The following is a 27,783-nucleotide window of genomic DNA, read 5'->3' as shown; positions in this document are numbered from 1 at the left end:
AAAATTTGAACAGACAGATATCCAGCAAAGACATTGAATCAGTAACCAAAAACTCCCAACAAACAAAAGTCCAGGACCAGATGGCTTCATAGGTGAATTCTATCAAACACTTAAAGAAGAATAAATACCTATTCTTCTCAAACTATTCTAAAAATTAGACTGTGGACTCTTGGAAGCAAACTGAGAGCTTCAGAGGGGAGGGGGGTGGGGGATGGGATAAGCCAGTGATGGGTATTAAGGAGGGCACATATTGCATGGTGTACTGGGTGTTATATGCAAATAATGAATCATGGAACATTACATCAAAAACTAAGGACATACTGTATGGTGACTAACATAATAAAAAATTATTATAAAAAAAGAAATATAAAAATAAAAAATAAATAAAAAACAGAAAAGGAAGGAAAACGTCCAGATTCATTTTATGAGGCCAGCATCACCCTGATACCAAAACCAGATAAAGACACCACAAAAAAAGAGAACTACAAGCTAATATCTCTGATGAATATAGATGTAAAAATCCTCAATAAAATACTAGCAAACCTAACCCAAAAATACATTAAAAAAATCATTCACCACATCAAGTGGGAATTATTCCTGGGTTACATGGGTGGTTCAATATTCACAAATCAATCAATATGACACATCACCTTAATAAAAGAAAGGATAAGAATCATATAATTGTTTCAATAGATGCAGAAAAAGCATTTGACAACGTACAATATCTATTCATGATAAAAACCCTCAACAAAGTATGTTTAGAGGGAACATACCTCAACATAATAAAGGCCATCTATGAAAGAACTACAGCTAATATCATCCTAAATGGGGGAAAACTGAGACCTTTTCCTCTACAGTCAGAAATAAGACAGGGATGTCCACACTCAAGCCATTTTTTTTTCAACATAGTACTGGAAGTCCTAGCCACAGGAATCAGACAAAAAGAAATAAAAGACATCCAAATCAGCAAGGAAGAAGTCAAACTTTCACCATCTGTAGATGACATGATACTCTATACAGAAAAGCCTAAAGACTCCACCAAAAAACTGCTAGAACTCATACAGTAAAATTGCAAGACACAAAATCAATGTACAGAAATATGTTGCATTCCTATACACCAATAACAACGCAGCAGAAAGAGATAATAAGGAATCAATCCCATTTTCAATTGCACCTAAAATAATAAGATACCTAGGAATAAACATAACCAAAGAGGCAAAAGACCTGTACTCTGAAAACTATAATACACTGATGAAAGAAATTGAAGATGACACAAAAAATTGGAAAGACAGTCCATGATCACGGATCATAAAAACAAATATTGTTAAAATATCTATGCTACCCAAAGAAATCTACACATTTAATGCAATCCTTATCAAAATAAAAACAGCATTTTTCATAGAACTAGAACAAACAATCTCAAAATTTACATGGAACCACAAAAGACCCCGAATAGCCAAAGCAATCTTGAGAAAGAAAAGCAAAGCTGGAGGCATCACAATTCCAGACTTCAAGTTATATTACAAAGCTGTAGTGATCAAGACACTATGGTACTGGCACAGAAACAGACAGATCAATAGAACGGAATAGAAAACCCAGAAATGAATCCACAATCACATGGTCAATTAATCTTCAACAAAGCAGGAAAGAATATTCAATGGTAAAAAGACAGTCTCTCCAACAAATGGTGTTGGGAAAACTGGACAGCAACATGCAGAAGAATGAAACTGGACCACTTTCTCACACCATACACAAAAATAAATTTGAAATGGATTGAAGGCCCAAATATGAAACCTGAAATCATAAAAATCCTAGAAGAGAACACAACCAATAACTTCTTTGACATTGGCCATAGCAACTTCTTTCTAGATACGTCTTCTCAGTAAGAGGAACAAAAGCAAAAATAAACATTAGGACTACATCAAAATAAAAAGCTTCTGCAGTCAGGAAAATTAAAAGGCAGTCTAAAGAATGGGAGAAGATATTTGCAAACAACATATCCTATAAAGGTTAGTATCCAAAATATACGAAGAACTTATGAAACTCAACACCCCAAAAATGAATAATCCAATTTAAAAATGGGCAGAAGACATGAATAGACATTTTTCCAAAGAAAACATACAGGTGGCCAATGGACACATGAAAAGATGCTCAACATCACTTATCATCAGGGAAATGCAAATCAAAACTACAATGAGATAGCACCTCACACCTGTCAGAATGGCTAAAATTAACAACACAAGAAGCAACAGGTATTGGCAAGGATGTGGAGAACGGGGAATCCTCTTGCATTGTTGGTAGGAATGCAGACCAGTGCAGCCACTCTGGAAAACAAACTGATGGTTACCAGAGGGGAGGGGGCTAAGGGGATGGGTGATAGAGGTGATGGCGATTAAGGAGTGCCCTTGCTGTGATGAGCATCAGGGGACGTGTGGAAGCAATGAATCACTATATTGTACACCAGAAACTATATTACACTGTATGTTAACTAACTGGAATTTAAATAAAAACTTGACAAGAAAGAATTACTTGAAGTAAAACTGTCCATATTGTAGTAAAACAAAAAGTTGTTGTGTTTCAGAACTTTATGAACGCCACATTTTCTAAATCCGAAATGCTAACTATGGTGGGTTTTATGAGCTTACCAAATTTATATAGTTTATTATTATGTCAATAGACATCTGGTCAGTAACTTAGTAAAAATTTCTAGAGTGAAGGAAGAAATGCAACAGAATCACAAAGCACTTTCTCAGGGTGGGGGGGACTGAGGAGGGACAGACTCTAGAAGTTCATTCAATAAAAGCTTTGCCACATGATCATTTTTTAAATCAGTCTAATTTTTTGAAATCTAGAAACGATTTTTGCATATTTTGGTGCTTCATGTTTGTCATTTTCATAAAAATTTAAAATTAAGATTTGAACAAAACTTTACTACTTCACATGTCTGAAGCCTGTGGGCTTGCTGAAGCAGATGAGAAGAAAAATGGAGGGTTTGCCTCCATTATTGTGGAAGCAACGGTAGAATGAATTTCAGATTAAATTTGTAAAACAAATACAGAAAGATCATCTGTGGTTTCCAGCCTTTGAAAGTATGTGTCCAGCACTTAGCAAGTTGTCTATATTGTCGTATTATAATATGTATTTATCACACAGTGCTACTACACAACTACCCTCATCCTCCAACTTTGCCCACTCTCCTATGGGCACATACCTTGGGGATTAAAGAAACCAGTCATCCAAAATACATTGGGCCTCCCTTCAAATATCCAAGTAGAAAACTGAGCATTTCTTTCCAGAAGTTCAGTAAACCAGAAGCCCAGTGTGGATGAATCCCAGGACACTCTTTTCCAGATCTGAGGTATGCGAGCATCATACATGTTGTCCAGGGCATCTCTCAAATTCTGAAAAAGAGAAAGTTAAAATATAAGAATGAGACAAACCCAATACATAAGAAACAAATAAACAAATCAAAAAATGGGAAGAAGATATGAACAGACACTTTTCCAATGAAGACATACAAATGGTTAACAGACACATGAAAAATGTTCAAAATCATTAGCCATCAGGGAAATTCAAATCAAAACCACATTGAGATACCACCTTACGCCAGTTAGAATGGCAAAAATTGACAAGGTAGGAAACAACAAACGTTGGAGAGGATGTGGAGAAAGGGGATCCCTCCTACATTGTTGGTGGGAATGCAAGTTGGTACAGCCACTTTGGAAAACAGTGTGGAGGTCCCTTAAAAAGTTAAAAATTGAGCTACCCTATGATTCACCAATTGCACTACTGGGTATTTACCCCAAAGATGCAGATGTAGTGAAGAGAAGGGCCATATGCACCCTAATGTTCATAGCAGAATTGTCCACAATAGCTAAATCGAGGAAGGAGCTGAGATGCCCTTCAACAGGTGACTGGATTAAGAAGATGTGGTCCATATATACAATGGAATATTACTCAGCTATCAGAAAGAACGAGTTCTCAACATTTGCTACAACATGGACGGCACTGGAGGAGATAATGCTAAGTGAAATAAGTCAAGCAGAGAAAGACAATTATCATATGGTTTCACTCATTTATGGAACATAAGAAGTAGGAAGATCAGTAGGAGAAGAAAGGGAAGAAGAAAGGGGGTTAAAGAGAAGGGGGAATGAACCACGAGAGACTATGGACTCTGGGAAACAAACTGAGGGCTTCAGGGGGGGGGTGGGGGAATGGGATAGGCTGGTGATGGGTATTAAGGAGGGCACGTATTGCATGGTGCACTGGGTGTTATACGCAAGTAATGAATCATGGAACTTTACATCAAAAACTAGAGATGTAGTGTATGGTGACTAACATAATATAATAAAAAATGTTATTATAAAAAAAAGAATGAGACAAACCAACAAAAGAGGGAAATGACAATTGAGATCAGAGCTCACCTCACTCATAATGATTGTTCCTTCAATGGCCAATTTTAGATCACTCAGACTACTGCGAAGTATTGAGATGACTTTTTGCATTCTGTCAATTTCTTGTCTAAGAAATATGTTCATTGAATTAAGATGTCCCATCTTTATCAAACGAGCTTTCACCTTAAAAAAAAAAGCATAAAATACAAGAAAGGAATTTTTTAAAAAATCATCTGTCATTTCTCTTCCCAATGACCTCTCCTTTCTTTATTCTTTTTCTTCCTCTGGATGTATCTCTACTAGACCAAATGGATTCTAAAATATCTCTTGCAGAACCAAACTTGACATTAAATTCCCCATTTTCCAGGCCTCAAAAACTACTGTTCAACTAAAATGGTTTTTATTTCCTACTGATTGTACTTAGTTGATAATTGGAAATGTACTTTAAAAAGCTGAAACAAAATTGTACCTTTTTTTCCCTTTCAAATGATTAAGTGCTAAGTGTCAGTTAAATATTCTTTAGCAATCTAACCTTTCTAAGAGTACAGTTTGGCATGATTTTTTTCATAATGCTTACTGAGTCATTATTAGAAATGTCACTGAAAGTTAATATGGCCAAAATCTTTACAGAGCAGTAACCAATGAACGATTGGTTGCAGCTTCCTAAGACCATTGTTGCCCTGGTTAGGGTGACTAAAGAGAGTCTTTCCTAATCTAATCAATGAAAATATTTGACTTTGTGTGAGAGCCATTAAGCACCTGTCACTTGTTCCTTTTGGTATATCATTTATTGGCCATTTTGAAGAGATCAATATAAAAGCATCTGGTTCTGTGAATAATAAAATATAATAATTATTGGAAAATAAGCCTATATATATACATATTTGAATTTAGTGACCTGTGCCCAAGAAAAGATTGACTATGAATATTGGCAAGAACTCCTACGGAGATCTGAACTTTCTGGGGGCCATAATCGAAGAGATGCCAGTATAGGAGGGGTAAGGATAGGCACGTGGAGTGGGAGAGAATTGAGAGACATGTACCAGTCCACAGAATCACCAGAAAGCCAGTAAACTATAGGATTCTCTGCTGGAAATGCCCACAGCCCCTTCTTGAGTCATGGCATGTTAGAGATGATGGGCCTCGGGCTCATCTGGACCATCCGTTTCATTTTCCAGAACATGTTTGCTAACATGGTGCTGAAGTGTCCCACTCAGCAGTGGACACTTCTGCTTTCCTGCAGCTGGGCCACTTCTAATGAATGAGGGATGAAGAGGGGAAACTCAAACTCAGGGAAGCAGTGATATAAAACAGAACAGCTCGGCTGAGAATATCTGGGCAGGTAGAGCAAATTATATTGCAATCCCAGTCAAACATGCCGGTAGAGGTCCCTAACCCAGTCACCACACCAACCTTCAGGAATTCTCTTAAATTCCTGGTTCTAGAACTTATATTTTTGCAGGCTCTACCACCTCATTCTCATCTCGAGCCCTTCAGCCTCCAGTGGTTGAATAGCATATATATCACCCCCTTTAAATCATGACTACCCTATAGAAATTCACACTGAAGGAAAAGGGAAATTACGGAAATCCTTTTGCAACCCCCACAAGTGGGAAATTAAGCCCAGGTATTGGCTACAATGTCATGTCAATAGCCCAGGTATCTTTTAGTATGCTAACTGCCCCAAACAAATCACCTTACCCTACTTAAGGTTTTTTGTTTTTTTAATTTATAATAATTTAATATATTATGTCAGTCACTATACAGTACATCCCTAGTTTTTGATGTAAAGTTCCATGATTCATTACTTGCATATAACACCCAGTGCACCATGCGATACGTGCCCTTCTTAATACCCATCACCGGCCTATCCCAGTCCCCTACCCCCCTCCCCTCTGAAGCCGAGAAACTTCTTTCGCAATCGAGACATGCTTAGGAAAAACTTAAACTCTTGAAAATCTAATCTTAGTACTGATTTTATTTTGAATATGGTTATTGTTCCAGTCTAAAGTTATCTTTCTATTAATAAGATGGAAGATTTGCTGCAGTCTTACATAGGATTTTCATTATGTTTCTGGGACCAGGTAGTCTCTTCTTGAGTAATGTGGCTCCGTTTTTACTATGGAAGTCAATAGTATAATTATATTTCAACTTACGAAATTCACTTTACAGCCACATTTTCAAGAACACATGTCTCTCCTCTATGAGATAAAGGACACTAAAAGGTAAGTGATCTTGGAAGAGGAAGCAGTTTCAGATGCCTCAGTACAAACTCCTTCCCGTTTAGCAAACCACTCAGCGACATTCCTCACATTCAGTCCCTGCTAGAATATTGCCAGAACAGAGAACTTGGGGAAGTGGACCTGACCAAGCCTGGATAGCTCAAATTATCCCAAGATTCCCAAGATCCTGAACACCACCTCTGGTAATACCAACCTGTGGTCTAGTCAACCAGAGGGAGTTTAATCTCACCTTCACATGCTTTTAAAATATTTGAAGGTTTTAAAATATTTGAAGGCAGGTTTTATGCCTCATCTGTCTCCTGAAGATCACTTACAATGGACCATTGGAAGTATGTACTTACACTATGTATCCATTTTTTAAAATATCCCCCCCCCCCGCTATAATTATCTCTATGTGAAGCAATGGATTTCAGTATCTTAGCCAAATGCCTTGGTGCCCATTTACATAATAGAAGCAAAAACTGTTTTAAGAAGCAAGAAAATGTTTCTTATCAAGGGGTACCCATTGCAGTGGGAGGCCTGTAGCTCAAGCAGCCTCAGAGCGCCCAGCTGACAAGTTCATTTTTCCCAGACTCTAGGATGCAAGTCAAGGTAGACACAAGATTGTAGTTATTCCAGCACTAGGTCATTAGCCTCTCCCTTCTTGGTTCAACAGCTACACTTGACTCAGCCCCATCTGGGACTCTCTGACCATCAGCAGTGAGGAGTGGAGGCTGACACAGGAGAGAGGAGGCCCTAGATGACCAGAGGACACAACCTTGTCTTCTTGCATGAAGATGGAGGCCACTTTGGAGGAACTTTCACAGAACTTTCAACCACCCAGAAATTTTACCACAATGAAAGATTTTTTTTTTTTTTTAGATCAGCAGTTCTCAAAGTGTGGCCTAGGACACCTGCAGGCCCTGAGATCCGTTCAGGGGGTCCACAAAGTTGAATGTTTTTCATGTAATACTAAGGCATCATTTGACTTTTTAACTCTTCTTCTCTCAGGAGTGCACAGGGATGTTTTTCAGAGCTACGTGACATGTAGTATCACAACAGATCGAATGCAGAAGCAGATATGAAAATCTACCTGCCTTCTGTTAAACAAGGTGTTAAAGAAATTTGCAAAAATGTAAAACAATCCCACTATTCTCAATGAATTTTTTTTGTCTTGGAAAACATATTTTTTAAAATAAAAATGTTATTTGTGTTAACATGTAGTGGGGTTTATTACTGTTATTTTACAATAGATTAATTCAGATTTTTGAAATGTGTCTGTTTAAATTCCTAGTATTTTAAATATTAGTAGTTATAACCCACATAAATAAAAGCTATTTGGGGTCTTCAGTCATTTTGTAAAGGGGTCTTGTGGTTAAAAATATTTTGAGAAAACCGATTTAGGTTAATAAGCAAACAACTGAGAGGTTCAAGAAGTAGAGAATTATTGCCATCCACGCTGGGAGCGAATTCATTTAAATGGCTTGCTTTCTTGGCTGGGAGGACTGAGAGACTAAAGTGGGGGAGCAGAAGACAAAAACCAGGGGTGAGTTTAAAGAATGGACAAAGCAGGCTTGGGTGAGAAAGGTGGAGAGATGTTTCCAGCCTAGAAGGATAAGATGTCTGGGGATGCAAAGGCAGAGGAATCCAAAGGTGGGAGAAGGGTAGAGAAAAGGTGATTGAGAGAGAACATGGAGTAGGAGGCGGATGGAGAAAGGTGTCAGGAAAAGTGCAGATCATAGTTTACAAGATGCTTGAGAAGGGGCAAGGAAGAGAAGACCACAAGGTTAAAAGAAAGAGTGGTAAAGGAAGCAGGAATGAGTAGAGCAGGGAGGGAATGAAACCTACTGTCCCAGGACCATGCTAGGCTTTGTGGACCCGAAAGATAGCCCTGTACATATAAGGGGGCAAAGGGTGCACTTACCTCGTGAGGAATGTAATCAGGAGGCAGTTTGCTCAGCATATCTTCAGATAATCTATAAACGATGGCTTCCCGGGTCTCTCCCACACCCCCTCCACTCTCTTTGGGTTGAATGTTGGTGATTGTTTCAAGAACAGCAGAAGCAGTATTACTCTGATACCTGATAAAAGAGTGAACTGTTCAGAATGTAGCAGGGAAATGTAAGTTCAGAGATAATTATCAAAGCTAAAATGAACTGATAAGATCACTTAAAGCCAGATAGAAAAAAGGGGGGGGGGGGAAGGAAACTTTACCATCAACCCACAAGAATGAAAAAACTAGAGATCCATTCTACTGCCTCCTAACAAAACATCAAGAAAGTCACAGAAAATTAAGGCTTTCCGTCTTCAGGGAAAGAGATGCCACAAACGTCCTTGGTAATCCAAAGCAGTACTATCCAATTTTGCTTGCCTACGAACCTCATGTTGGACAATGAACACAACTCTCTTTATTCTCCCCCAGTATAGACCGGTCATAAGCATCTATAATTACATGACAGTTAGATCAAAAAGGATCTCTCATATTTCCTCTGTGAATTACCCATTATTAAAATTTCTTTGGTATTTTCTGTTTTGTTTTCTCATTTTCCCACTTTTGTTTTATGATTTCCAGAGTAATCTATTGGCATCCATCTGCTCCACTTGCCTAAATGCAGCCACCCATCCTTAAAATCCTCATATCCAAAAAAGATTTACTATGTACGAGGCACTGAGCTAGGTGCCACAATATGGTGGTAAACAGATCCCTGCCTTGGTGCCTCTCGCGATGTAGTGGAAGAGGGGTGCATTTGTCCATACCACTGTGATATGGTGTGGAGGAAAAGAACAGGATGCTTTAAAAGAGAGTAATCTGGCTGCGTCTCTCTCTTGCTCTTGTTCTCACTCTCTAGATCTCTTCTGGGTCAACCAGATGCTCTGAGAGGCACAAACTTAGTTTTTTTCTTAAAGTAGCTGGGTCTGGACACAAGATGGTGTGTGTGCATCAATGTGAGAGTCAGTAGGATATTGAAGTCCCTACTAGTATTGTATCATATCGTACTATTGTTCTATTGTTGTATTGCTGTCCATTTATCCCCTTTGGTCTGTTAGTATTTGCTTTATATAGTTAGGTGCTCCTATGTTGGGTGCACAAATATTTACGAATGCTGTATCTTCTTGTTGAATTGACCTCTTTATCATTATTTAACAACCATCTTTGTCTTTTATTACAGTCTTTGTTTAAAAGTGTACTTTGACATAACTACCCAAGTTTTCTCAGTTTCTGTTTGCATAAAACATTTTTCATTCCTTCACTTTCAGTCTGTGCATGTCCTTACATTTGAAGTGAGTCTCTTGTAGGCAGCGTGGTCTTTTGTTTTTGGTTTTGTTTTTAAAGTCCACTCAGCCACTTTATGTTTTTGATTGGAGAATTTAGCCCATTTACATGTGAAGTAATTATTACTAGGTATGTGCTCATTGCTATTTTGTTAATTGTTTTCTAACTGTTCTTTAGTTCTTTTCTCTTCCTTTTCTCTTCTCCTGCTCTTACCTTGTGGTTTGATGACTTCCTCTAGTGTTAGATTCCTTTCCTATTCTCTTTTGTATATCTACTATAGACTTTTGCTTTGTTACCATGAGGCTCACATATAACAGCTTATAAATATAACAGTCTATTTTAAGTTGATAGCAAATATGTAAATAAGCATTTTCACTGGAAGACTGGGGTTGTGTTTTAGTCCACTGTGTATGCCACACCTTGGGGGTAGCAACCTGTCAAGAACTGTTTCTCCAATTGTTTCAGTCCTGTGGCGACCAGGGCTAGGCATACAAGGGACGTCCTCTGTGTGGGCTGCATGTATCTGCTGGCTTTAGCAGGGCCGCAGGAGCCACTGGGGTTGGGACACTCCCACCAGCACTAGTAAGGCAGAGAAAGAACACAAGACTGGTGCCAATGAGTGCCTCCATCCCTAGTGAGAGTCCCAACATGTCCCTACCCCTCTAGCAGATGGCTTAAGATTAGCAAATGAATCTCCTTCACATATGATCTAAGTGCTTTCAGACTGCTGCTTTTGCTCTGAGTCCCAGGGGTGAGTGAGTCTGCACAGGAGCCCTGTAACAGCAGGATCTTAATTCCTTACAGTCCTTTGGGTCACCTAGCTAGAAGCCCCACTGGTTTTCAAAGCCAGACATTTTGGGGGTTTGTCTCTTTGGTGCAGGTCCCAAGGGTTAGAGTACCTGATGGGGCCCAATCCCTGTGCTTCCCAAGGAGAAGCTCTGTATTTATGAGATCTCCCCCAATTATGTGTCACGTGCCAGGGCTGAGGTTTCAGGTGAGACGACATCTCTGCCTCTCCAACCCATCTTGATGTAGCCCTTTTATACTTCATTGTGGAGCAGCTACTCAGTTAGTTTTCAGGTCATTTTCAGAAGGAATCGTTCCATATGTAGCTATAGATTTGGTGTGTCTGTGGGAGGAGTTTAGTTCAAGATCTTCTTGCACTGCTATCTTGAACTGCCTCTTCCTGTGAATTCTTAATTCACCAGGTTTGTTGCATTAATTAACATTCATTTATGATGCCTATGTGGTTTTAAAAACCTCAAGCTAGAAATTTATTTTAAGGTGTTTCCAGGAAGTTTCAGGTGCCAGCTGGTCAAACCAACACACACCTTTCCTGGAATAATGTGCCTACAACCAGGTCTGAAAGAATCCAACAGTTAATTTCCAACAGACATGAGTTCACAGTCAAAAGTTAAAAAACTCATAAAGAGACAAAGCAAGAGCTCTTACTCTGAGCAAGAGTCAGTAGAAACAACAGAAAGCAGAACCAGACCTGCAAAGATCATAGATGATTTTTTCAGATGCATATCATGAAGATGTTTTTACTATATCTGAGAATAAAAAAGGATGATTGAAAATATAAATATGAAACAGGAAACTCTAAACATGAAAGTATATTTGAAAAAGAGCCAAATAGAACTTAAGGAAATTAAAAAAATATATTAAAATTGAAAACCTGTATTAGTTTTTATTGCTGCTATAACACATTACCACAAAATAAGTGTCTTTGGGGTGCCTGGGTAGCTCAGTCAGTTAAGCATCTGACTCGATTTCAGCTCAGGTCATGATCTCAGGATTGTGGGATTGAGCCCTGTTTCAGGCTCCACACTCAGTGTGGAGTCTGCTTGAGATTCTTTCTCTCCCTCGCCCTCTGCCCCTCCCCCCACACCCTCTCTCTCTAAATAAAATCTTTAAAAAAAATAAATGTCCTAAAACAACATAAATTTGTTATCTTACAGTTCTATAGTTAATAAGTTTGGCATTGTTCTCACTGGGCTAAAATCAAAATGTCAGCAAGGCTGAATTCTGTTCTGTAGGCTGTTGGGGAAGATCCATTTCCTTGATCATTTGAGTTGTTGGCAGAATCTACTTTCTTACTGAGGTCCCCAATTCCTTGCTAGCTGTCCAAGCCCTTCCCAGCTTCTAAAGGCCATCTGCATTCTTCGGCTCATGACCCCCTTCCTACATCTTTGGGTCATCTCTGAAGATGTAGGAAGGGGGTCATGACAGTGGCAGGTCAAGTCCCTCTCTCACTTTGAATCTTTCCTCCTGCTTCCATTTTATCTCTCTGACCCATGCTTCTGCCTCCATCTCCCAGTAGTTCAGGTGATTAAGTTGGACCTACTTTGATAATTGAGGATAACATTCCCATCCCAAGGTCCTTACCCTTAAGAATATCTGTAAAGTCCTTTGTGCCACATAAGGTAACATATATACATGTTCTGGGGATTAGGATGTGGATATCTTTGGGGGTTCATTATTCTGCCTACCATAAAAGTTAACAATAAGTCAAACAGCAGATTAGATTCAGCCAAATAAAGAATTAGGAAACTGGAAAATAGATCTGAAGACATTATCTAGAATGTTACAGAGGAAAACAAATGGGAAGTATGAAAGAGACGTTAAGAGACATATAGGATAGAGTGATAAGTTCTAACATACATCTCAGGAGAGCATCAGAAAGATGGAAGAGAGAGAATAAAAAAGAAATAATAAGGGATGAAATAATGACTGGGAGTTGTTGAAAGAGTTGAAACCTCAAGTTCAGGAAACTCAGTGCCTTCCAAGTAGGATGAACAAACAAACAAACAAATAAATAAATAGATGCAGATATCCAAATGTAGATATCTCACAATGAGACTGTAAAACACCAGAAACAAAGCAAATATCTTAAAGGTAGCCAGAGAGAAGAACAGGTTATCTAGAAAGAAATGACAATAAGACTGATGGTCAATCCTCAACCGCAGCAATGGAAGCCAGAAGAAAATGGTAAAGTGTGTTGCATATGTTAGGATAAAATAAGTACAAATCAAGAATTGTATATCAAGCAAAATTATCTTCCAAGAATGAAGGCAAGACAAAAGATTTAAGTAGACATTTCACCAAAAAAAAACTATATTAATGGCCAATAAACACATGAAAAGATGCTCATCATTTATTAGAAAAATGTAAATTAAAACCGCAGTGAAATACCACTTCACACCTACAAGAATGATTATAATAAAAAACAGACAATAACAAGCATTGGTAAGAATGTGGAGAAACCTGAACCCTCATACATTGTTGGAGGGTACTGTAAAATGATGCAGCCACTTTGGAAAACAATCTGGCAATTTCTTAAAATGTTAAGAATAATCATATGATCCAATAATTACAGTTCTAGTTATCTATTCAAGAGAAATGAAAAGACATATCTACACAAAGACTTGTACATGAATGTTCATAGCAGCAAAAACCAGAAACTACTCAAATGTTCATCAACTTCTAAATGGATAAACAAAATGTGGTACATTCATATATTGGAATATTGTTTGGCAATAAAAGCAATGAAGTACTGGTACATTTTACAACATGGGTGAGCCTCTAAAACATTACACTAAGTAAAAGAATCCATTCACAAAAGACCACCTAGTATATGATTTCAGTTATAAAAAATGCCCAGAAAAGCAAATTTATAGAGAAAGAAAATAAATTAGTGGTTGCCTGAGGCTGGGGGTGGTAGTGGGAATTGATCACAAATGGATATAAGGATTTTTTTGAGGGGTGATGAAAATTCTAAAATTAGATGGTGGTGATAGTCACAAAAGTCTGTAAACTTAGTAAATATTATTGAATTGACCACTTAAAATGAATGAATTCATAGTTTATGATAGGCAAATTATGTCAATAAAGCTTTGCAAAAATTTCTTAAATTTAAATTCAATTTAGTTAACACATAGTATGTTATTAGTTTCAGGGGTAAAATTTAATGATTCATCTGTAGGATATATCACCCAGTGCTCATTACATCATGAACCCTCCTTGATGCCCATCACCCAATTACCCCATCCCCCCACCCACCTCCCCTCCAGCAACCCTCAGTTTGTTTCCTATAGTTAAGAGTCTCTTACGGTTTGCCTCCCTCTCTGTTTTCATCTTATTTTATTTTTCCTTCCCTTCCCCTATGATGCTGTTTTGTTTCTTAAAATCATACTGTATTTGTCTTTCTCTGAATGACTTATTTTGCTTAGCAGAATACCTCTATTTCCATCCACGTCATTGCAAATGGCAAGATTTCATTCTTTTTGATGGCTGAGTAATATTTCATTGTATATCTATCCTACATATTCTTTATCCATTCATCTGTTGATAGACATCTAGGCTTTTTCCATATTTTGCTATTGTGGACACTGCTGCTATAAACATTGGGGTGCATGCACTCCTTCGTATCACTGTTTTTGTATCCTTTGGATAAATACTCATAGTATTATTTGCAAATTCTGGGTGTTAGGGTTGTTCTATTTTCAACTTTTGAGAAGTTTGCCTGCCTTTGACTTCTTGCTGAATATGAGGGTTTTTTCTGTTATTTAACTCCTGTGCTAGTTTGGAAGTTATATACTATTTCTATTTTTTTTTTTTTTACTCTTTACCCTAGAAATTTTAACATCCATTTTTAATTAAGTATAAAATTAACATCTTTACCCTCTTCTCAATCAAAAACTCGTAGGTACCTTTAACTACAGTCACTCCCTCCTGGCATACATTCAGTATCTTAATTTTATCTTTTTTAAAATAAACCCACAATTGAAATAAAATTATTGTTTTATGTCATAATACTTATTTAGATTTACCCACGCATTGACACATTCTTTTCTATACCTCAAACTTTCCACCACAATAATTATCCTTTCTGAAGTATATCCTTTGGAGTTCCCTTCATTGAAAAGACAAGGAAGATGGAGCAAAATATATATATGATGGTACAAAAAGAGCAACATTTTATATTTTATACGTATGTTACAAATACTCTTATATTTATTTAACACTTAATAAATCAGTTTTTTAAAATAACAAGTATCCAAAGATGTACATACAAGGCTGTTTATAATGATATTTGTAATAATAAATCCTGGTAAAGCTCTATAAATATCTATACAGCCAGTAAAAATGTGATGTAGCTCTGTATTCATTGATAAGGTGAGGTTATTGAATTGAGTTATTGAATGAAATAGCATGGTACATTTTGTTTTATGGCTTAATAATACTCCATTGTGTATATATATGCCACATCTTCTTTACCCATTCATCAATCATGATCATTTAGGTTGCTTCTATATCTTGGCTGTTGTAAATAATGTTGCAATTAACAGTATTACTCAGCCATAAAAAAAGAATGAGATACTGCCATTTGCAACAACATGGATGGACCTAGAGGGCATTATGCTAAGCAAAAGAAGCCAGACAGAGAAAGAAAAATACCGTATTTCACTTATATGTAGGATCTAAAAAGCAAACCAAATGAATTTTTTAAAAAATTTTTCTTAAAATTTTTTTTAAAAGTGCAGAAACAGACCCATAAAACAGAGAACAAACTAGTGGTTGTCAGAGCAGAGGGGGCGGGAGGGTGGGCAAAATGGGTGAAGGGGACTGGGAGACACAGGCTTCCAGGTATGGAATAAATAAGTCACAAGAATGAAAGGTATAGCACGTGAATATAGTCAATAGGATTTTTTTTTAAGATTTTATTTGATGGAGAGAGAGACAGCCAGTGAGAGAGGGAACACAAGCAGGGGGAGTGGGAAAGGAAGAAGCGGAGGAGCCTGATGTGGGGCTCGATCCCAGAACGCCAGGATCACACCCTGAGCCAAAGGCAGATGCTTAACGACTGAGCCACCCAGGCACCCCAGTTAATAGGATTTTAATGTGTTGTATGGTGACAAATAGTAGCTACACTTGTGGTGAGCATGGCATAATGTATAGAGTTGTCAAATCACTATGTTGTACATCTCAAACTAATGTAACATTGTGTGTCAACTATACTTAAAAAAATAACATGTTACAAAAACCTTACTATATCAGGATCTAATTTTTTGTTGTAAATATTGTGCATATAAGCATAGAAAAAAATCTAGAAGGGTATTTTGAGAGTGGGATTTTTGTATGATGAGTATTTGCTGTGATTACTTTCTGCTTTCCATTTTCTGTATTGTTTGTTTTTCTCAATGAGAAAGTATGATTTTTTATAATGAAGAGTATTAAGACCATTTTAATTTTGAAAAATAGAAAAAAAATAAGCGCCCAGATGCAAAGCCCACCAAGGACTCAACAGAGATGAATCAGTGACAAATGTTTGAGATTCATTGAAACACCTCTTACAAATCCCTGGTAATCTTTGTGCCCTACCAGAAAGGCCCCTTCTACCTTTCCTCACAGCGTACAGAAAGGATTATACCTCTTTTTCATCTCTAGCTGTGAATTGTGCAAACTGTCTCACTAACAGAGTCCTAAGGAGCTACCGCTAAAATTATCCAGGCTTCTTTGCTTATGAAAAAGCCACATTTTGTCTCCACAGAGGGAATTCTATTCAGCTAGCCTTTAATTCATTTAGGAAACCTACTGAAGAATGGAGGAGATGATCTGTCTTCAGCATTTTCATTTGGTTAGCAGGTAGAATACTGCATCTGGACCCAAACTGCGTCTTTCTAAAAGTCATGATTAAAGTAAATGTATCTGCCACTATGCTCTGTAAGCTGGACTTTCAACTGGATACAGTGATATTGAGGGTCCTGGTAAATGTTTGTAACCCAACCAGAGTTGGGGTATCCACTCCATATTATCTTTAAACATATGAGTTTCACAATAAGGGCCAATAAGGTAAAAGCTGATTTTTAATAAAATTAAATGGAAATCGATTTTGTATGGGGTGCCCTGGTGACTCAGTCACTAAGCAGCCAACTTTTTTTTTAAAAGATTTTATTTATTTATCTGACAGAGATAGAGACAGCCAGCGAGAGGGGGAACACAAGCAGGGGGAGTGGGAGAGGAAGAAGCAGGGGGAGTGGGAGAGGAAGAAGCAGGGGGAGTGGGAGAGGAAGAAGCAGGGGGAGTGGGAGAGGAAGAAGCAGGCTCATAGCAGAGGAGCCTGATGTGGGGCTCGATCCCATAACGCCGGGATCACGCCCTGAGCCGAAGGCAGACGCTTAACCGCTGTGCCACCCAGGCGCCCCAAGCAGCCAACTTTTGATTTTGGGTAAGTCATGATCTTAGGGTAGTGAGATCGACTCCACACCCAGTAAGGAGTCTGCTTGTCCCTCTCCCTTTGCTCCTCTCCCCCTACCTCTCTCTCTCAAATAAATAAATAAGGTCTTTTTTTTAAAAAAAAAAAAAAAAAAGAAAATTGATTTTGTATAATTTTATAGAGAATTTTAAATTTATTTTTTATTATTTTTTGGTGAGCAACCTCTACTCAGATGTTGGTATTTTAGGTATTTACTTAAAAAGTTGAAAGATGAACGCATCAAGTACACACAAAATTGAGCATATACATAGGTAATAAAACATTCCAGTAAAATGGGACAAAAGGCACTTGCAACTCATTCCTGAATTTTGAAGTATGGTGCTATCCCAGTTTTTAAAAGTCATCTAAAGTCCAAGGAAGATACTGATAACTCTAAGGGAAAAACCTAGGAAAATAGCTGATGTGACAACAAAATGAAGTCATCAAAAGTCAAGGATCCACATGCTATTATATAAAATTCTTAGGTACATTTCTGTGATTTATATTACTGCCTGAACTCACGCTAGCATTAGACACAGTGAAGGCAGACAATGAGGGCAGAGCGCTATGTTAGAGAAGATGCAGGTGTCACTGTCATGGTCATCTAACTGAGGGCTGTAAACCACCAGGCGAGTCTGGGTAGCATGAAACCTCTGACTGTATCCACATTTCCACTGACTCCTAGGGCTCTCTGCTTCTCAAATCAAACAATTGCAACACCCAACTCCTTGTTTTCATTCTCCCTTTGCCCCTGTCTGTCCCATCTCCTTGAATATCAGTGTCTTCGCCCAGCTGCTGATCTACAAACTTCAGAGATAATTTCCTCTTGAAGCCACTCTCCAGCTCTTCTTGGTTTCCAAGACCTATTTCCAAATCACTGCTAGCATCTATCTGGAAATTTCCAGCATCTTCATGGTGCCCCAAGCCAGTCTCTGCATGTACATCAGCCTTGCGGGTTGGCTGCTCCTCTCTGGAAGCCCCTCCCCACCATGCTCTAGGCGTGTTGGACTCGGTTCCTCGTACACAGTACACACTTTTCACATCTTCATGCCCCTCTTTGGACTGTTTCTTCATGTATGTGCCCTAATCTATGCCTTTTATTTTCACTGTGCCAGAGCATTTTATTTTTAATATTTTTCAATTGTATATATTTAAGGTGTACAACTTGTGACTCAATATATGTATACACTTACTGCTCATTATCTTTCCCTTTCCTTGCACTGTCCTTCTTGTCCCCAGTGCTGCAGTCCCCTCCTCCCTGCCCCTTCTCTCACCTGAGAACTCCTGCCTATCCACTAAGGCACAGCTCAGAGGTGTCTCTCTCTCTACCTTACTTTAATCCCTAAACTGGAATTGATTGCTCCTTCGTCTTTGTTCTCACAGCAATGTGTGTGTGTGTGTGTGTGTGTGTGTGTGTGCATGCGTGTGTGTGTGTGTTCCATACAAGCCTGATTTTAGAGTCTGTCATACTGTATTACATAATTATTTGTCATTCATTTATTTTCCCTAATACATGATGAACTCCAAGGGCAAGGATTGTGTATCTCTGTATCCTGAGTTGGCTAGAAAATAAGTTCTCAATAAATGTTTGTTGAACTCAGGCCAATTGGCTTGGATTTTATTAAACCTCAAATATAAAGGAGAGCAATTCTCCAATATTTAAAGGGCATGAAAATTTAATTATTTGTTTCTTATGTTAAAAGCATGGTAAATTACCATTATCACTATTTACCTAGTTCCTGGCACCTTTCCCCATACAAAGGGGAACATATATGTAAATTTATATGCTCCTCAAAACACAGGAGAATCAGAAAAACATCATTTGAGGGTAAAGAAAACCTGCTTTTATTATGATATTTAAGCACAGATCTTTAAAGGTTAAAGAAAAGAAAACCACAGTGAATTTCCATTCATACAAAGAAAATCAGAGTTCATTCTTCCTACTTGTTCTAACTACAAATAAAAAAGGGGAAAGACCCCATGTCTGGGACTCTCAGGAGCTCTCAGCTCACCTCCAGCTCATTGCCTCTCTGGAAACATGCTCTGCACCAGGGGCTGGGTGCCAACAGTGCACACTGCTGCAGACATGACCATTCTGTTGTTGGCTGGCGCTAGCCACATTCACCACTGCTCCAGGGAGGGGCCAATGGCCATGCTACTGCTTCTAGGTCTCACCTAGGAAATCATTTTCTTGGTGGGTGATTTTATTTTTTTATGAGGTGATCTGAAAATAATCCTCAGGACATGGACGTGGGGAAGAAGCCCTGAAAAGCTGCCCCATTTTGTATAAGACCTGCACAAGCTCTCCGGATCACCTCCCTGCCACACATTATATTAGGTGCAGAACGGCAGGGCTATACAACTCACATTTCTTTAGCCACTATGTGATTTTTTGTTTGCAAAGATAGGAAAGGCAGAAGCCTGGTTACCTGGCTATAATGGAGAACTGCAAATACCTCTATATGCCTCAAAAGCCTTTCAGGCTTTTGGGAAAACAGTCCCCATAAATGAATGCCCTGAGATGAAGAACAAGAACTAAAATACTCCACGAGCTTTGGTCCTAAGTTACTTCTAGAAGAAAAATTTCTCTTTGGAGTAAAGATGGGAAGAAGCTCATATTGGTCTTGTTGCTTGGTGGTTTGGGGAAGCTTGTCCAGGTCACCTCTGTTGGGTAGTAGACTCAAGGCCATGGGTAATAAAAATGCAAGACAAATGAAAAACAGTACTGTCTATAAATAAACAATTAACCATCTAATGAGATACTAGTGCACTATCACATCCAAATCAGCTTAGATTTATATACATCTTTGCACATGAAATAACGAGAATAAATTTTTAATAAAAATCTGAAACTCAAATTTCAGCTAATACTAAAAGGAATACAATTAAATTCATACTGCATAAAAATAAATATGAAAGTTGTAATAAGACATTTGATAAATTTCAGAAGGTAGAAAAATATGCATAACGGTTAATGAGAAAAAGAGTGAAAATAAATAACTGTTTTTGACATTGAGATAGTTGCATTTGCAGAGTCCTTGGTACCTTATAAATCTAGATAATAAAATGTGAATAAACTATGCATTTTTATGGTTTCTGTCGCCAAGGTATCTAAGCTCTTGGGAGAGATTTTACTTATTTTAAAGTATTTATTCAGCTGTATTTCCCACCCCCATCCCCTTTTCAGGGATTGTGCATCCTTAAGGAAGAGAAAGACTCATGATCCCCTTTCTCAAATCTCCCTCTCCTCTCAAATTTAGGGATGCTAACTTCAGAGTGCAGATTCTAGAAGCAGGGACATAGAGCTCTCCACCATGGCCCAATTACAGCCCGGCAACCTGTCTGGAAAAGTGGTATTGTACAGGGGGCACATCAGATAAATTAATAAGGATTCCTCTAGCTGGGAACATTCACACAGATTTCTCACTGTATCTTAGAGAGTCCACCCCTTCTCATGGCTTCTAAGTGTTATTTCTGTACAAATACATTGAAACTTCACCTGGGCTCCAACCTGTTTCTCTCCCCACTCAGATACATCCCTCTGTCTTTCCCCATTCAACACACCCAAACAGGACTCTGCAACTCCCCCTCAAACGCACTTTCGTTCCAAACTCCACCATTAGCCCAGCTTCCAGACCCGAAACGTCAGGGGAAGCTTTGATTTCTTCTTTCATCTCACACGCAACTTGGAGCATCACTTCCTGCTGAAATGGGAGGGGCGTTGTTGGGAGGGGACCAGGGGTAGGTTTTAGTGGAGAGGCTTCATCTGCTATTGCTTACTGCCTCCTGGTGGCTAGTGGGGGAATAGCGAGGGGTTGGAGCTCAGCCCTCCAGGAAGGCGGGCCTGAATGCCTAAGATTCCAGTCATCAGAAGTATTGGGGTCAATTTTTTCATGTGTCTGTTAGCCATTTGTATGTCCTCATTGGAAAAGTGTCTGTTCATATCTTCTGCCCATTTTTTTATTTGATTATTTGTTTCTCGTGTACTGAGTTTGAGAAGTTCTTTGTAGATCTTGGACACCAGTCCTTTATCTGTAGTGTCATTTGCAAATATCTTCTCCCATTCCGCGGGCTGCCTCTTAGGTTTTTTTAACGTTTCCTTGGCTTGCAGAAGCTTTTGATCTTGATGAAGTCCCACAAGTTCATTTTATCTTTTGTTTCTCTTGCCTTTGGAGATGTGTCATGAAAAAAGTTGCTGTGGCCGATGTCAAAGAGGTTGCAGCCTGTGTTCTCTATGATTTTGATGGATTCCTGTCTCACATGGGGGTCTTTCATCCATTTGGAGTTTATCTTTATGTATGGTGTGAGAGAGTGGTCAAGTTTCATTCTTTTGCATATAGCTGCCCAATTTTCCCAGCACCATTTATTGAAGAAACTGTCTTTTTTCCACTGGATGCTTTTTCCCACTTTGTCAAAGATTAGTTGCCCAAAGAGCCAAGGGTCCATTTCTGGATTCTCCATTGTGTTCCATTGGTCTATGTGTCTGTTTTTGTGCCAGTACCATGCTGTCTTTGTGATCACAGCTTTGTAGTACAGCTCGAAATCAGGCAACGTGATGCCCCCAGCTTTGCTTTTCCTTTTCAACAGTTCCTTGGCGATTCGGGGCCTTTTCTGGTTCCACACAAATTTAATTTAAGGACTGTTTGCTCCAGTTCTTTGAAAAAATGTTCAAAATCATTAGCCATCAGGGAAATTCAAATCAAAACCACATTGAGATACCACCTTAAGCCAGTTAGAATGGCAAAAATGGACAAGGCAGGAAACAACAAATGTTGGAGAGGATGTGGAGAAAGGGGATCCCTCCTACATTGTTGGTGGGAATACAAGTTGGTATAGCCACTTTGGAAAACAGTGTGGAGGTCCCTTAAAAAGTTAAAAATTGAGCTACCCTATGATCCAGCAATTGCACTACTGGGTATTTACCCCAAAGATACAGATGTAGTGAAGAGAAGAGCCATATGCACCCTAATGTTCATAGCAGCATTGTCCACAATAGCTAAATTGTGGAAGGAGCTGAGATGCCCTTCAACAGATGACTGGATTAAGAAGATGTGGTCCATATATACAATGGAATATTACTCAGCCATCAGAAAAAACGATTACCCAACATTTGCAGCAATATGGACGGCACTGGAGGAGATTATGCTAAGTGAAATAAGTCAAGCAGAGAAAGACAATTATCATATGGTTTCACTCATTTATGGAACATAAGAAATAGGAAGATTGGCAGGAGAAGGAAGGGAAGAAGAAAGGGGGGGTAAACAGAAGGGGGAATGAACCATGAGAGACTATGGACTCTGGGAAACAAACCAAGGGCTTCAGAGGGGAGGGGGTGGGGGAATGGGATAGGCTGGTGATGGGTATTGAGGAGGGTATGTATTGCATGGTGCACTGGGTGTTATATGCAAATAATGAATCATGGAACATTACATCAAAAACTAAGGATATACTGTATGGTGACTAACATAACATAATAAAAAATTATTATTAAAAAAAAAGGAAGTATCGGAGTCAAGAGGAGAAAATGACCAAATGCGGAGCTTCACAACAGAGTCTACTGCCTGAGTAGGAACCAAAAATGGACCAAGGTCCCCGGGAGGAGGAGAGCTGGAGTGGGCGGGGAAGACCCAAGGACAGACCATGTGGGAGATGAGAGGGGTAGGGTCACAGCCAGTTGTCCAGCAGATTGAAAGCAGAGTTCTAGCATTTTCTACTTGATCTCACTTGGTGTGATGAGAGATTGCAAGATCCTGACACTCTATTTTGGGAAAAGATAGTGGTGGAATCTATAGCATGCTGGCCAGTGATGGCATAGAAGCCTTTGGACAGAGTGGTGAAGAGAGCTGCCAAAAGACATAGAAGGCTCACTGTGCTCACTACCCCTTAGGTAGCAGCAACAAATGAATGAAAACGATGCAAGATTCTCAGCCATTGCTCTATACACACTAAATCCCACCGGTCCCCTTTGGGGGACAGCTTCACTCTACCCTCTCATCCCCTCATTATCCCTGATCTTGGCCTGCATCAATCCACATCTGGATTTACCCATAGGGTCTCCAAGATGATCTTAGTCCAAACAGCCCCTAAATGTAAGGAAATGTACTCAGTTTCACTCAAAATAAGAGAAAACAAATTAAAATTATGCTGAGATACCATTTTTCACTTGTCATATTGGTGAAAATTCAAAAGCTTCACCAATACTCTGTTGATGAGGCTGTGAAGGAAGGGCCTTGTCACATCGTTGTTGAGAGCTCAAAATAGCACCGCCCTGCGGAAGGTGGCTTGGCAATGTTCACTAATCCCTGATCTAGCAATCCCACCCATAGCCATTTACCCTGAAAATACATCTCCAACAACATGAGAAACCATAACCTTGAGATCATTAATTGAGGAATTATTTGGGATAACAAAATATTGGAAAGAACCTAAATGCCCACCCATAGGAGAATGGATGATATACTATGATACATATTAACAATAGAGGAGCATGTAGCTGTAAAAAAAAAAATAGTGAGGAAGACATGGGAACATATGGAGTGATTACGGGATGCATTTTTTTCTAAGATTTTACTTATTTATATATATTTTTTTAGACAGAGAAAGCATGCAAGCAGGGGTAGGAACAGAGGGGGAAAGAGAGAAAGAATCTCAAGCAGGCTCCACACCCAAAGAGAAGCCCAACTAGGGGCTCAATCTCACAACTCTGAGATCGTGATCTGAGCCAAAATCTAGAGTCAGATGCTTAACCGACTGAGCCACCAAGGTGTCCCACAGGATACATTTTTAATTGGAAAAGACGAGATATATATATATATATATATATATATATATATATATATATATATTCCGCAACTTTATGTAAGAAAAAGAAAGGTAATAAGAATATATATGCATTTATGTTTTAGCAAAAAGAAACACAGGGAAGGGGCACCTGGGTGGCTCAGTCAGTTGAGCATCCAATTCTTGGTTTCAGCACAGGTCATGACCTAAGTATTATGGGATTGAGCCCTGCGTCAGGCTCCATGCTCTGTGGGGAGTCTGCTTGAAGATTCTCTCTCTCCCTCTACCCACCCCCACCCCCACCCCCCACTCATGTGCACTCTCTGTAAAGTAAATTTTTAAAAAATTAAAAAAAAAAAACACAGGGACGGTAACACAGAAACTAATGCACTTGGTTGCCTATAACAGAAGATGGAAGTGGGCTAGAAGGGTGTAAGAATACCTTGTTATCTAGTTGTGATTTTTTTTAAAAAGATTTTATTTATTTATTTGACAGAATGAGAAAGAGAGAGAGCACAAGCAGGGGGAGTGGGAGAGGGAGAAGCAGGCTCCCAGGGAGCAGACAGCCTGATACGGGACTCAATCCCAGAACCCTAGGATCATGACCTGAGCTGAAGGCAGATGCTTAACCAACTGAGCCACCCAGGTGCCCCCTAGTCATGATTTTCAAGCCATGTCCATGTTTCACATATTTAAGACAATCAACAAATATGGACAAAAACTAAATGTAATATGAATAGAAATAAATGAATGCACCTATCTATTGATAGCATAACCACATAGAAAAGACAATCTGAGTAACTTGAATATACTACTCTGTACAACTTCAGTGGGATATATTCTAGGGACAAGAAGAACTGCAAAGAAATCTTGACCTCCCCTTCATACATTTGTTGTTGGTAGTGGTATCAGTGGAGTGATTAAGAGCAAATAAGTAAATATTGAACTTACTGGGAGCCAGAGCTCTTACCACGGGAGAAAGGAGATATCAATATTGAAATGAGGGATGACAAGGAAGAGACATGCGGTATACCTTGGGAATTGGAGTTATTAGTATTAGCTCATGACGTTTTTAACAGTACTTATTTCCTAGCTCTATCCATTGAGAGGGGCTACAATCACACACACACACACACACACACACACACACACACACACAGATAGATGCAGTCACATATGGATATAACTGTAGATCTATAAATATAGAAAGAGAAAAGGCAAATGTACAAAATGTTAACAGTTGATGACTCTGGGTGAAGGGTATATGGTGTTCACTGTACTTTTCCGAGGGTTTATAATAGTTCAAAATAAAGAGTGAAGGGGAAAAAATAGTTTGTCTCAACACTGACTCCCATCTGGGTTACATTTAAGTTGTACTTCTCTGGGCCTTTTCTAGTTCTGGTTTATCTTTCTTGAGAGCTGAGGACCAAAAAAACTGCTATGGTAATAAGGGTAAGTCAGGACGAGATGAGTTGAGTTCAACCCTGCTTTCCACACTCCCCGGCAGAATCTTACAGCGCCCAACAGGATCTAATTCTCCAGGAACCGGCCGTCATGACTTGTTGGGCTTTTGCCAAGGATGAACTCAAAGTCCAGTGCCCTCATATGTGAGCTGCTTCAATTACTAATGTATTAGTGCTTTAAAACATTGGCCATTTTTCTGCCCACCCGCATGACCTCATGAGCTGTTTCTACAGACTATCCCCATTCATTAGATTCTTCACAACCCAGAAGAATTTAGTATCGCTGGTACATCCAACAAGCAGTCCCCGAGCATCAGGCACTGTGTAGCCCTGGAGATACAGTAGCAGGAAAAATAGACCTCAGTTTCAGATGTAATGGCACTTACGTTTAATGATGGTAGATAGATGATAGCAAATAAATCGGTAAATATAGAGTATGTCAGTTAGTGATACAATCTAAAGAAAAAAGCGGCAAGGAGGATGGAGTCTGGGGTGAGGGCTGGGGAGTGCTCTGCGATTTTTAAATAGGGCAGCAAGGGAAAACATCATTGAAAAGGTAACATTTAAGTAAAGACCAGAAAAGGTGGAAAGGTGAGCCACAATGGTATCTGGGGGGAGGGAGGTTCTGGGAGGTGCAAGTATCCCATTGGGGGAGCCATCCTGGCCTGAGTAACAGGAAGCTAGCAGGAGCTGGAGCAGGGCAGTGAGTGCAGGTGTGGGCAGAGGAGGCCAGGCCAAGAGGTGGGGGCAGGTGGTCTTGCATGTCCTTGCATGTCACCTGTCAGTCACTGTCCTCTCTGAACTCGACTTGGGAGTGAGACAGGAGACTTAGGAGGCTTCTGAACAGAGGAATGACACGGTCTGCCTCAGATCTTTAATGTTTCAGCTAAAGCAAAACTATTTCTCTGTTTTTTTCTTTCAGATCATGTTTGAGTTGGTTCCAAATGGATCCCTGAGGAATCTTTTTATTTCTTCACCTCTTTCCTGTCTTCAGCTGACTTATGATGGCCTCTTCAAATAACCACCAGAGCCCTCATTGTTCCATCATGGGGTCTGAAAAGAATGTTAGCCATTCGTGGCTCTTCTGGGTCATGCCTATGTCTTTTAAGATGAAAAGCAGCATGGGAGAGATCAGAGGATTTGGACAAGTTAGAATCAGTGTGGGTTACAAAGAGGCCAGGAGGCCAAGCCTCACTCGAGGGGTGAAGTACATGTACGTTCAGGGGTAGAGAGACAATGCAGGGGGAGCTCGCTGGGACTCCGTGGATGCTGGGCAAGGGCGGAGAAGTAGAAGGTGAGGCATGTCCGTGCCCCTTGCAGAGCTGTTAACATTGCAGCAGCCAGTGAGTGACTAGGAGAGAGGGACACCCCATTCCTTCTCGATGGGTAGTCACAGCTTAGAATCTGCCAGAGGCATCTCGGTCTCTTCCATCCCTGAAAACCAGTCTTCTAGATGTGAACTCGGTGGGTTTTCCTCGATGGGCCAGAGGCGGTGACCATCCACAGGAGAATCTCAGCTGGGGCTTCTTGGCGCCCTCTCTGTGGAACCGGATAGCCTTGTTTTCAGGTTCCTTCATTCAAAGGATGGGTCTGAGAAGGGACTTGGGATTGGGATGCATTTCTTGTCTCTTCACTCATCATCTCTTACCTCAGTGATCAGAGCAGGGGCCTCATGCGGAGCTGAGACCCAAGCCTTTCCTCTGGGCTCTGTGCCCACCACGGGTGTTAGTGACAGAAGGAAGCAACCAATCAAGTGAGGGCACAGGGGCCACAAGAGAGAGGATCAAGCAGCAGCACAGTTCCTCATCCTCCTGTCTCTATCCTCCTGGCCCTTTTAGACTCTGTTTATGACCATTATTTTTAATGGATTTTTTTTTTTTTTTGGTAAAAGACAAGAAGCTGGGAGACTCTTGTCCTATCAGCAGAAAGCATCAATACCAATAACACCAGCTGGTTTTATGACAGGACAGAGGAGAGATAATCAATGCATAAATTAGAGCGTTAACATTGTCATAAACTCTGGAGCCTCAGGATTTAGTGAGGGGAGAGCAGGCCAAGATATGACAAAGTTGTAATTGGGAGACAGGAAGTGACATTATTTTTCACAGCAAAATAAAAAGAAGGGAAAGGAGAGAAATTAAGAGAGAAAATGAAATGCACAGCCTTTGCCAGGCTGAGTTGCAAATGATTCCTTAAAATTAAAAAATGCCAGGAACTTACGTGATATCAGCATTAGGGTGCAGCCCAAAGACTTCGGGGTTATCTAGGGATGGCAGTGACTGGATGTACTCAAAATACTGATCCAGGGTTTTGCACAAGGGGATTTTATATCCAGTATAAAAACAGAACGATGGTTCAAACATCTTCTCACTGAACCAGACCTACACGGGAG

At 39.6% G+C, this 27,783-nt stretch overlaps 1 protein-coding gene across 1 annotated transcript in view; it reads right to left on the bottom strand.

Annotated features, from left to right (window-relative positions):
* DNAH8 (dynein axonemal heavy chain 8) overlaps positions 1-27,783 on the bottom strand; it is a 380,399-nt gene that overhangs the window by 20,106 nt on the left and 332,510 nt on the right. The window contains exons 88-91 of the mRNA XM_026482812.4: positions 27,612-27,772; positions 8,541-8,697; positions 4,425-4,577; positions 3,212-3,401 (exon numbers count right to left, since the gene is read on the bottom strand). Coding sequence (XP_026338597.3) covers positions 3,212-3,401; positions 4,425-4,577; positions 8,541-8,697; positions 27,612-27,772 — 661 coding nt within the window. The remainder of the gene's footprint in view (positions 1-3,211; positions 3,402-4,424; positions 4,578-8,540; positions 8,698-27,611; positions 27,773-27,783) is intronic.

Source organism: Ursus arctos, unplaced genomic scaffold, assembly GCF_023065955.2.
Source record: "Ursus arctos isolate Adak ecotype North America unplaced genomic scaffold, UrsArc2.0 scaffold_31, whole genome shotgun sequence".
NCBI lineage: Eukaryota > Metazoa > Chordata > Mammalia > Carnivora > Ursidae > Ursus > Ursus arctos.
Note: the sequence above shows the minus strand (reverse complement) of the source record. Positions and strands in the feature narration are given on the sequence as shown.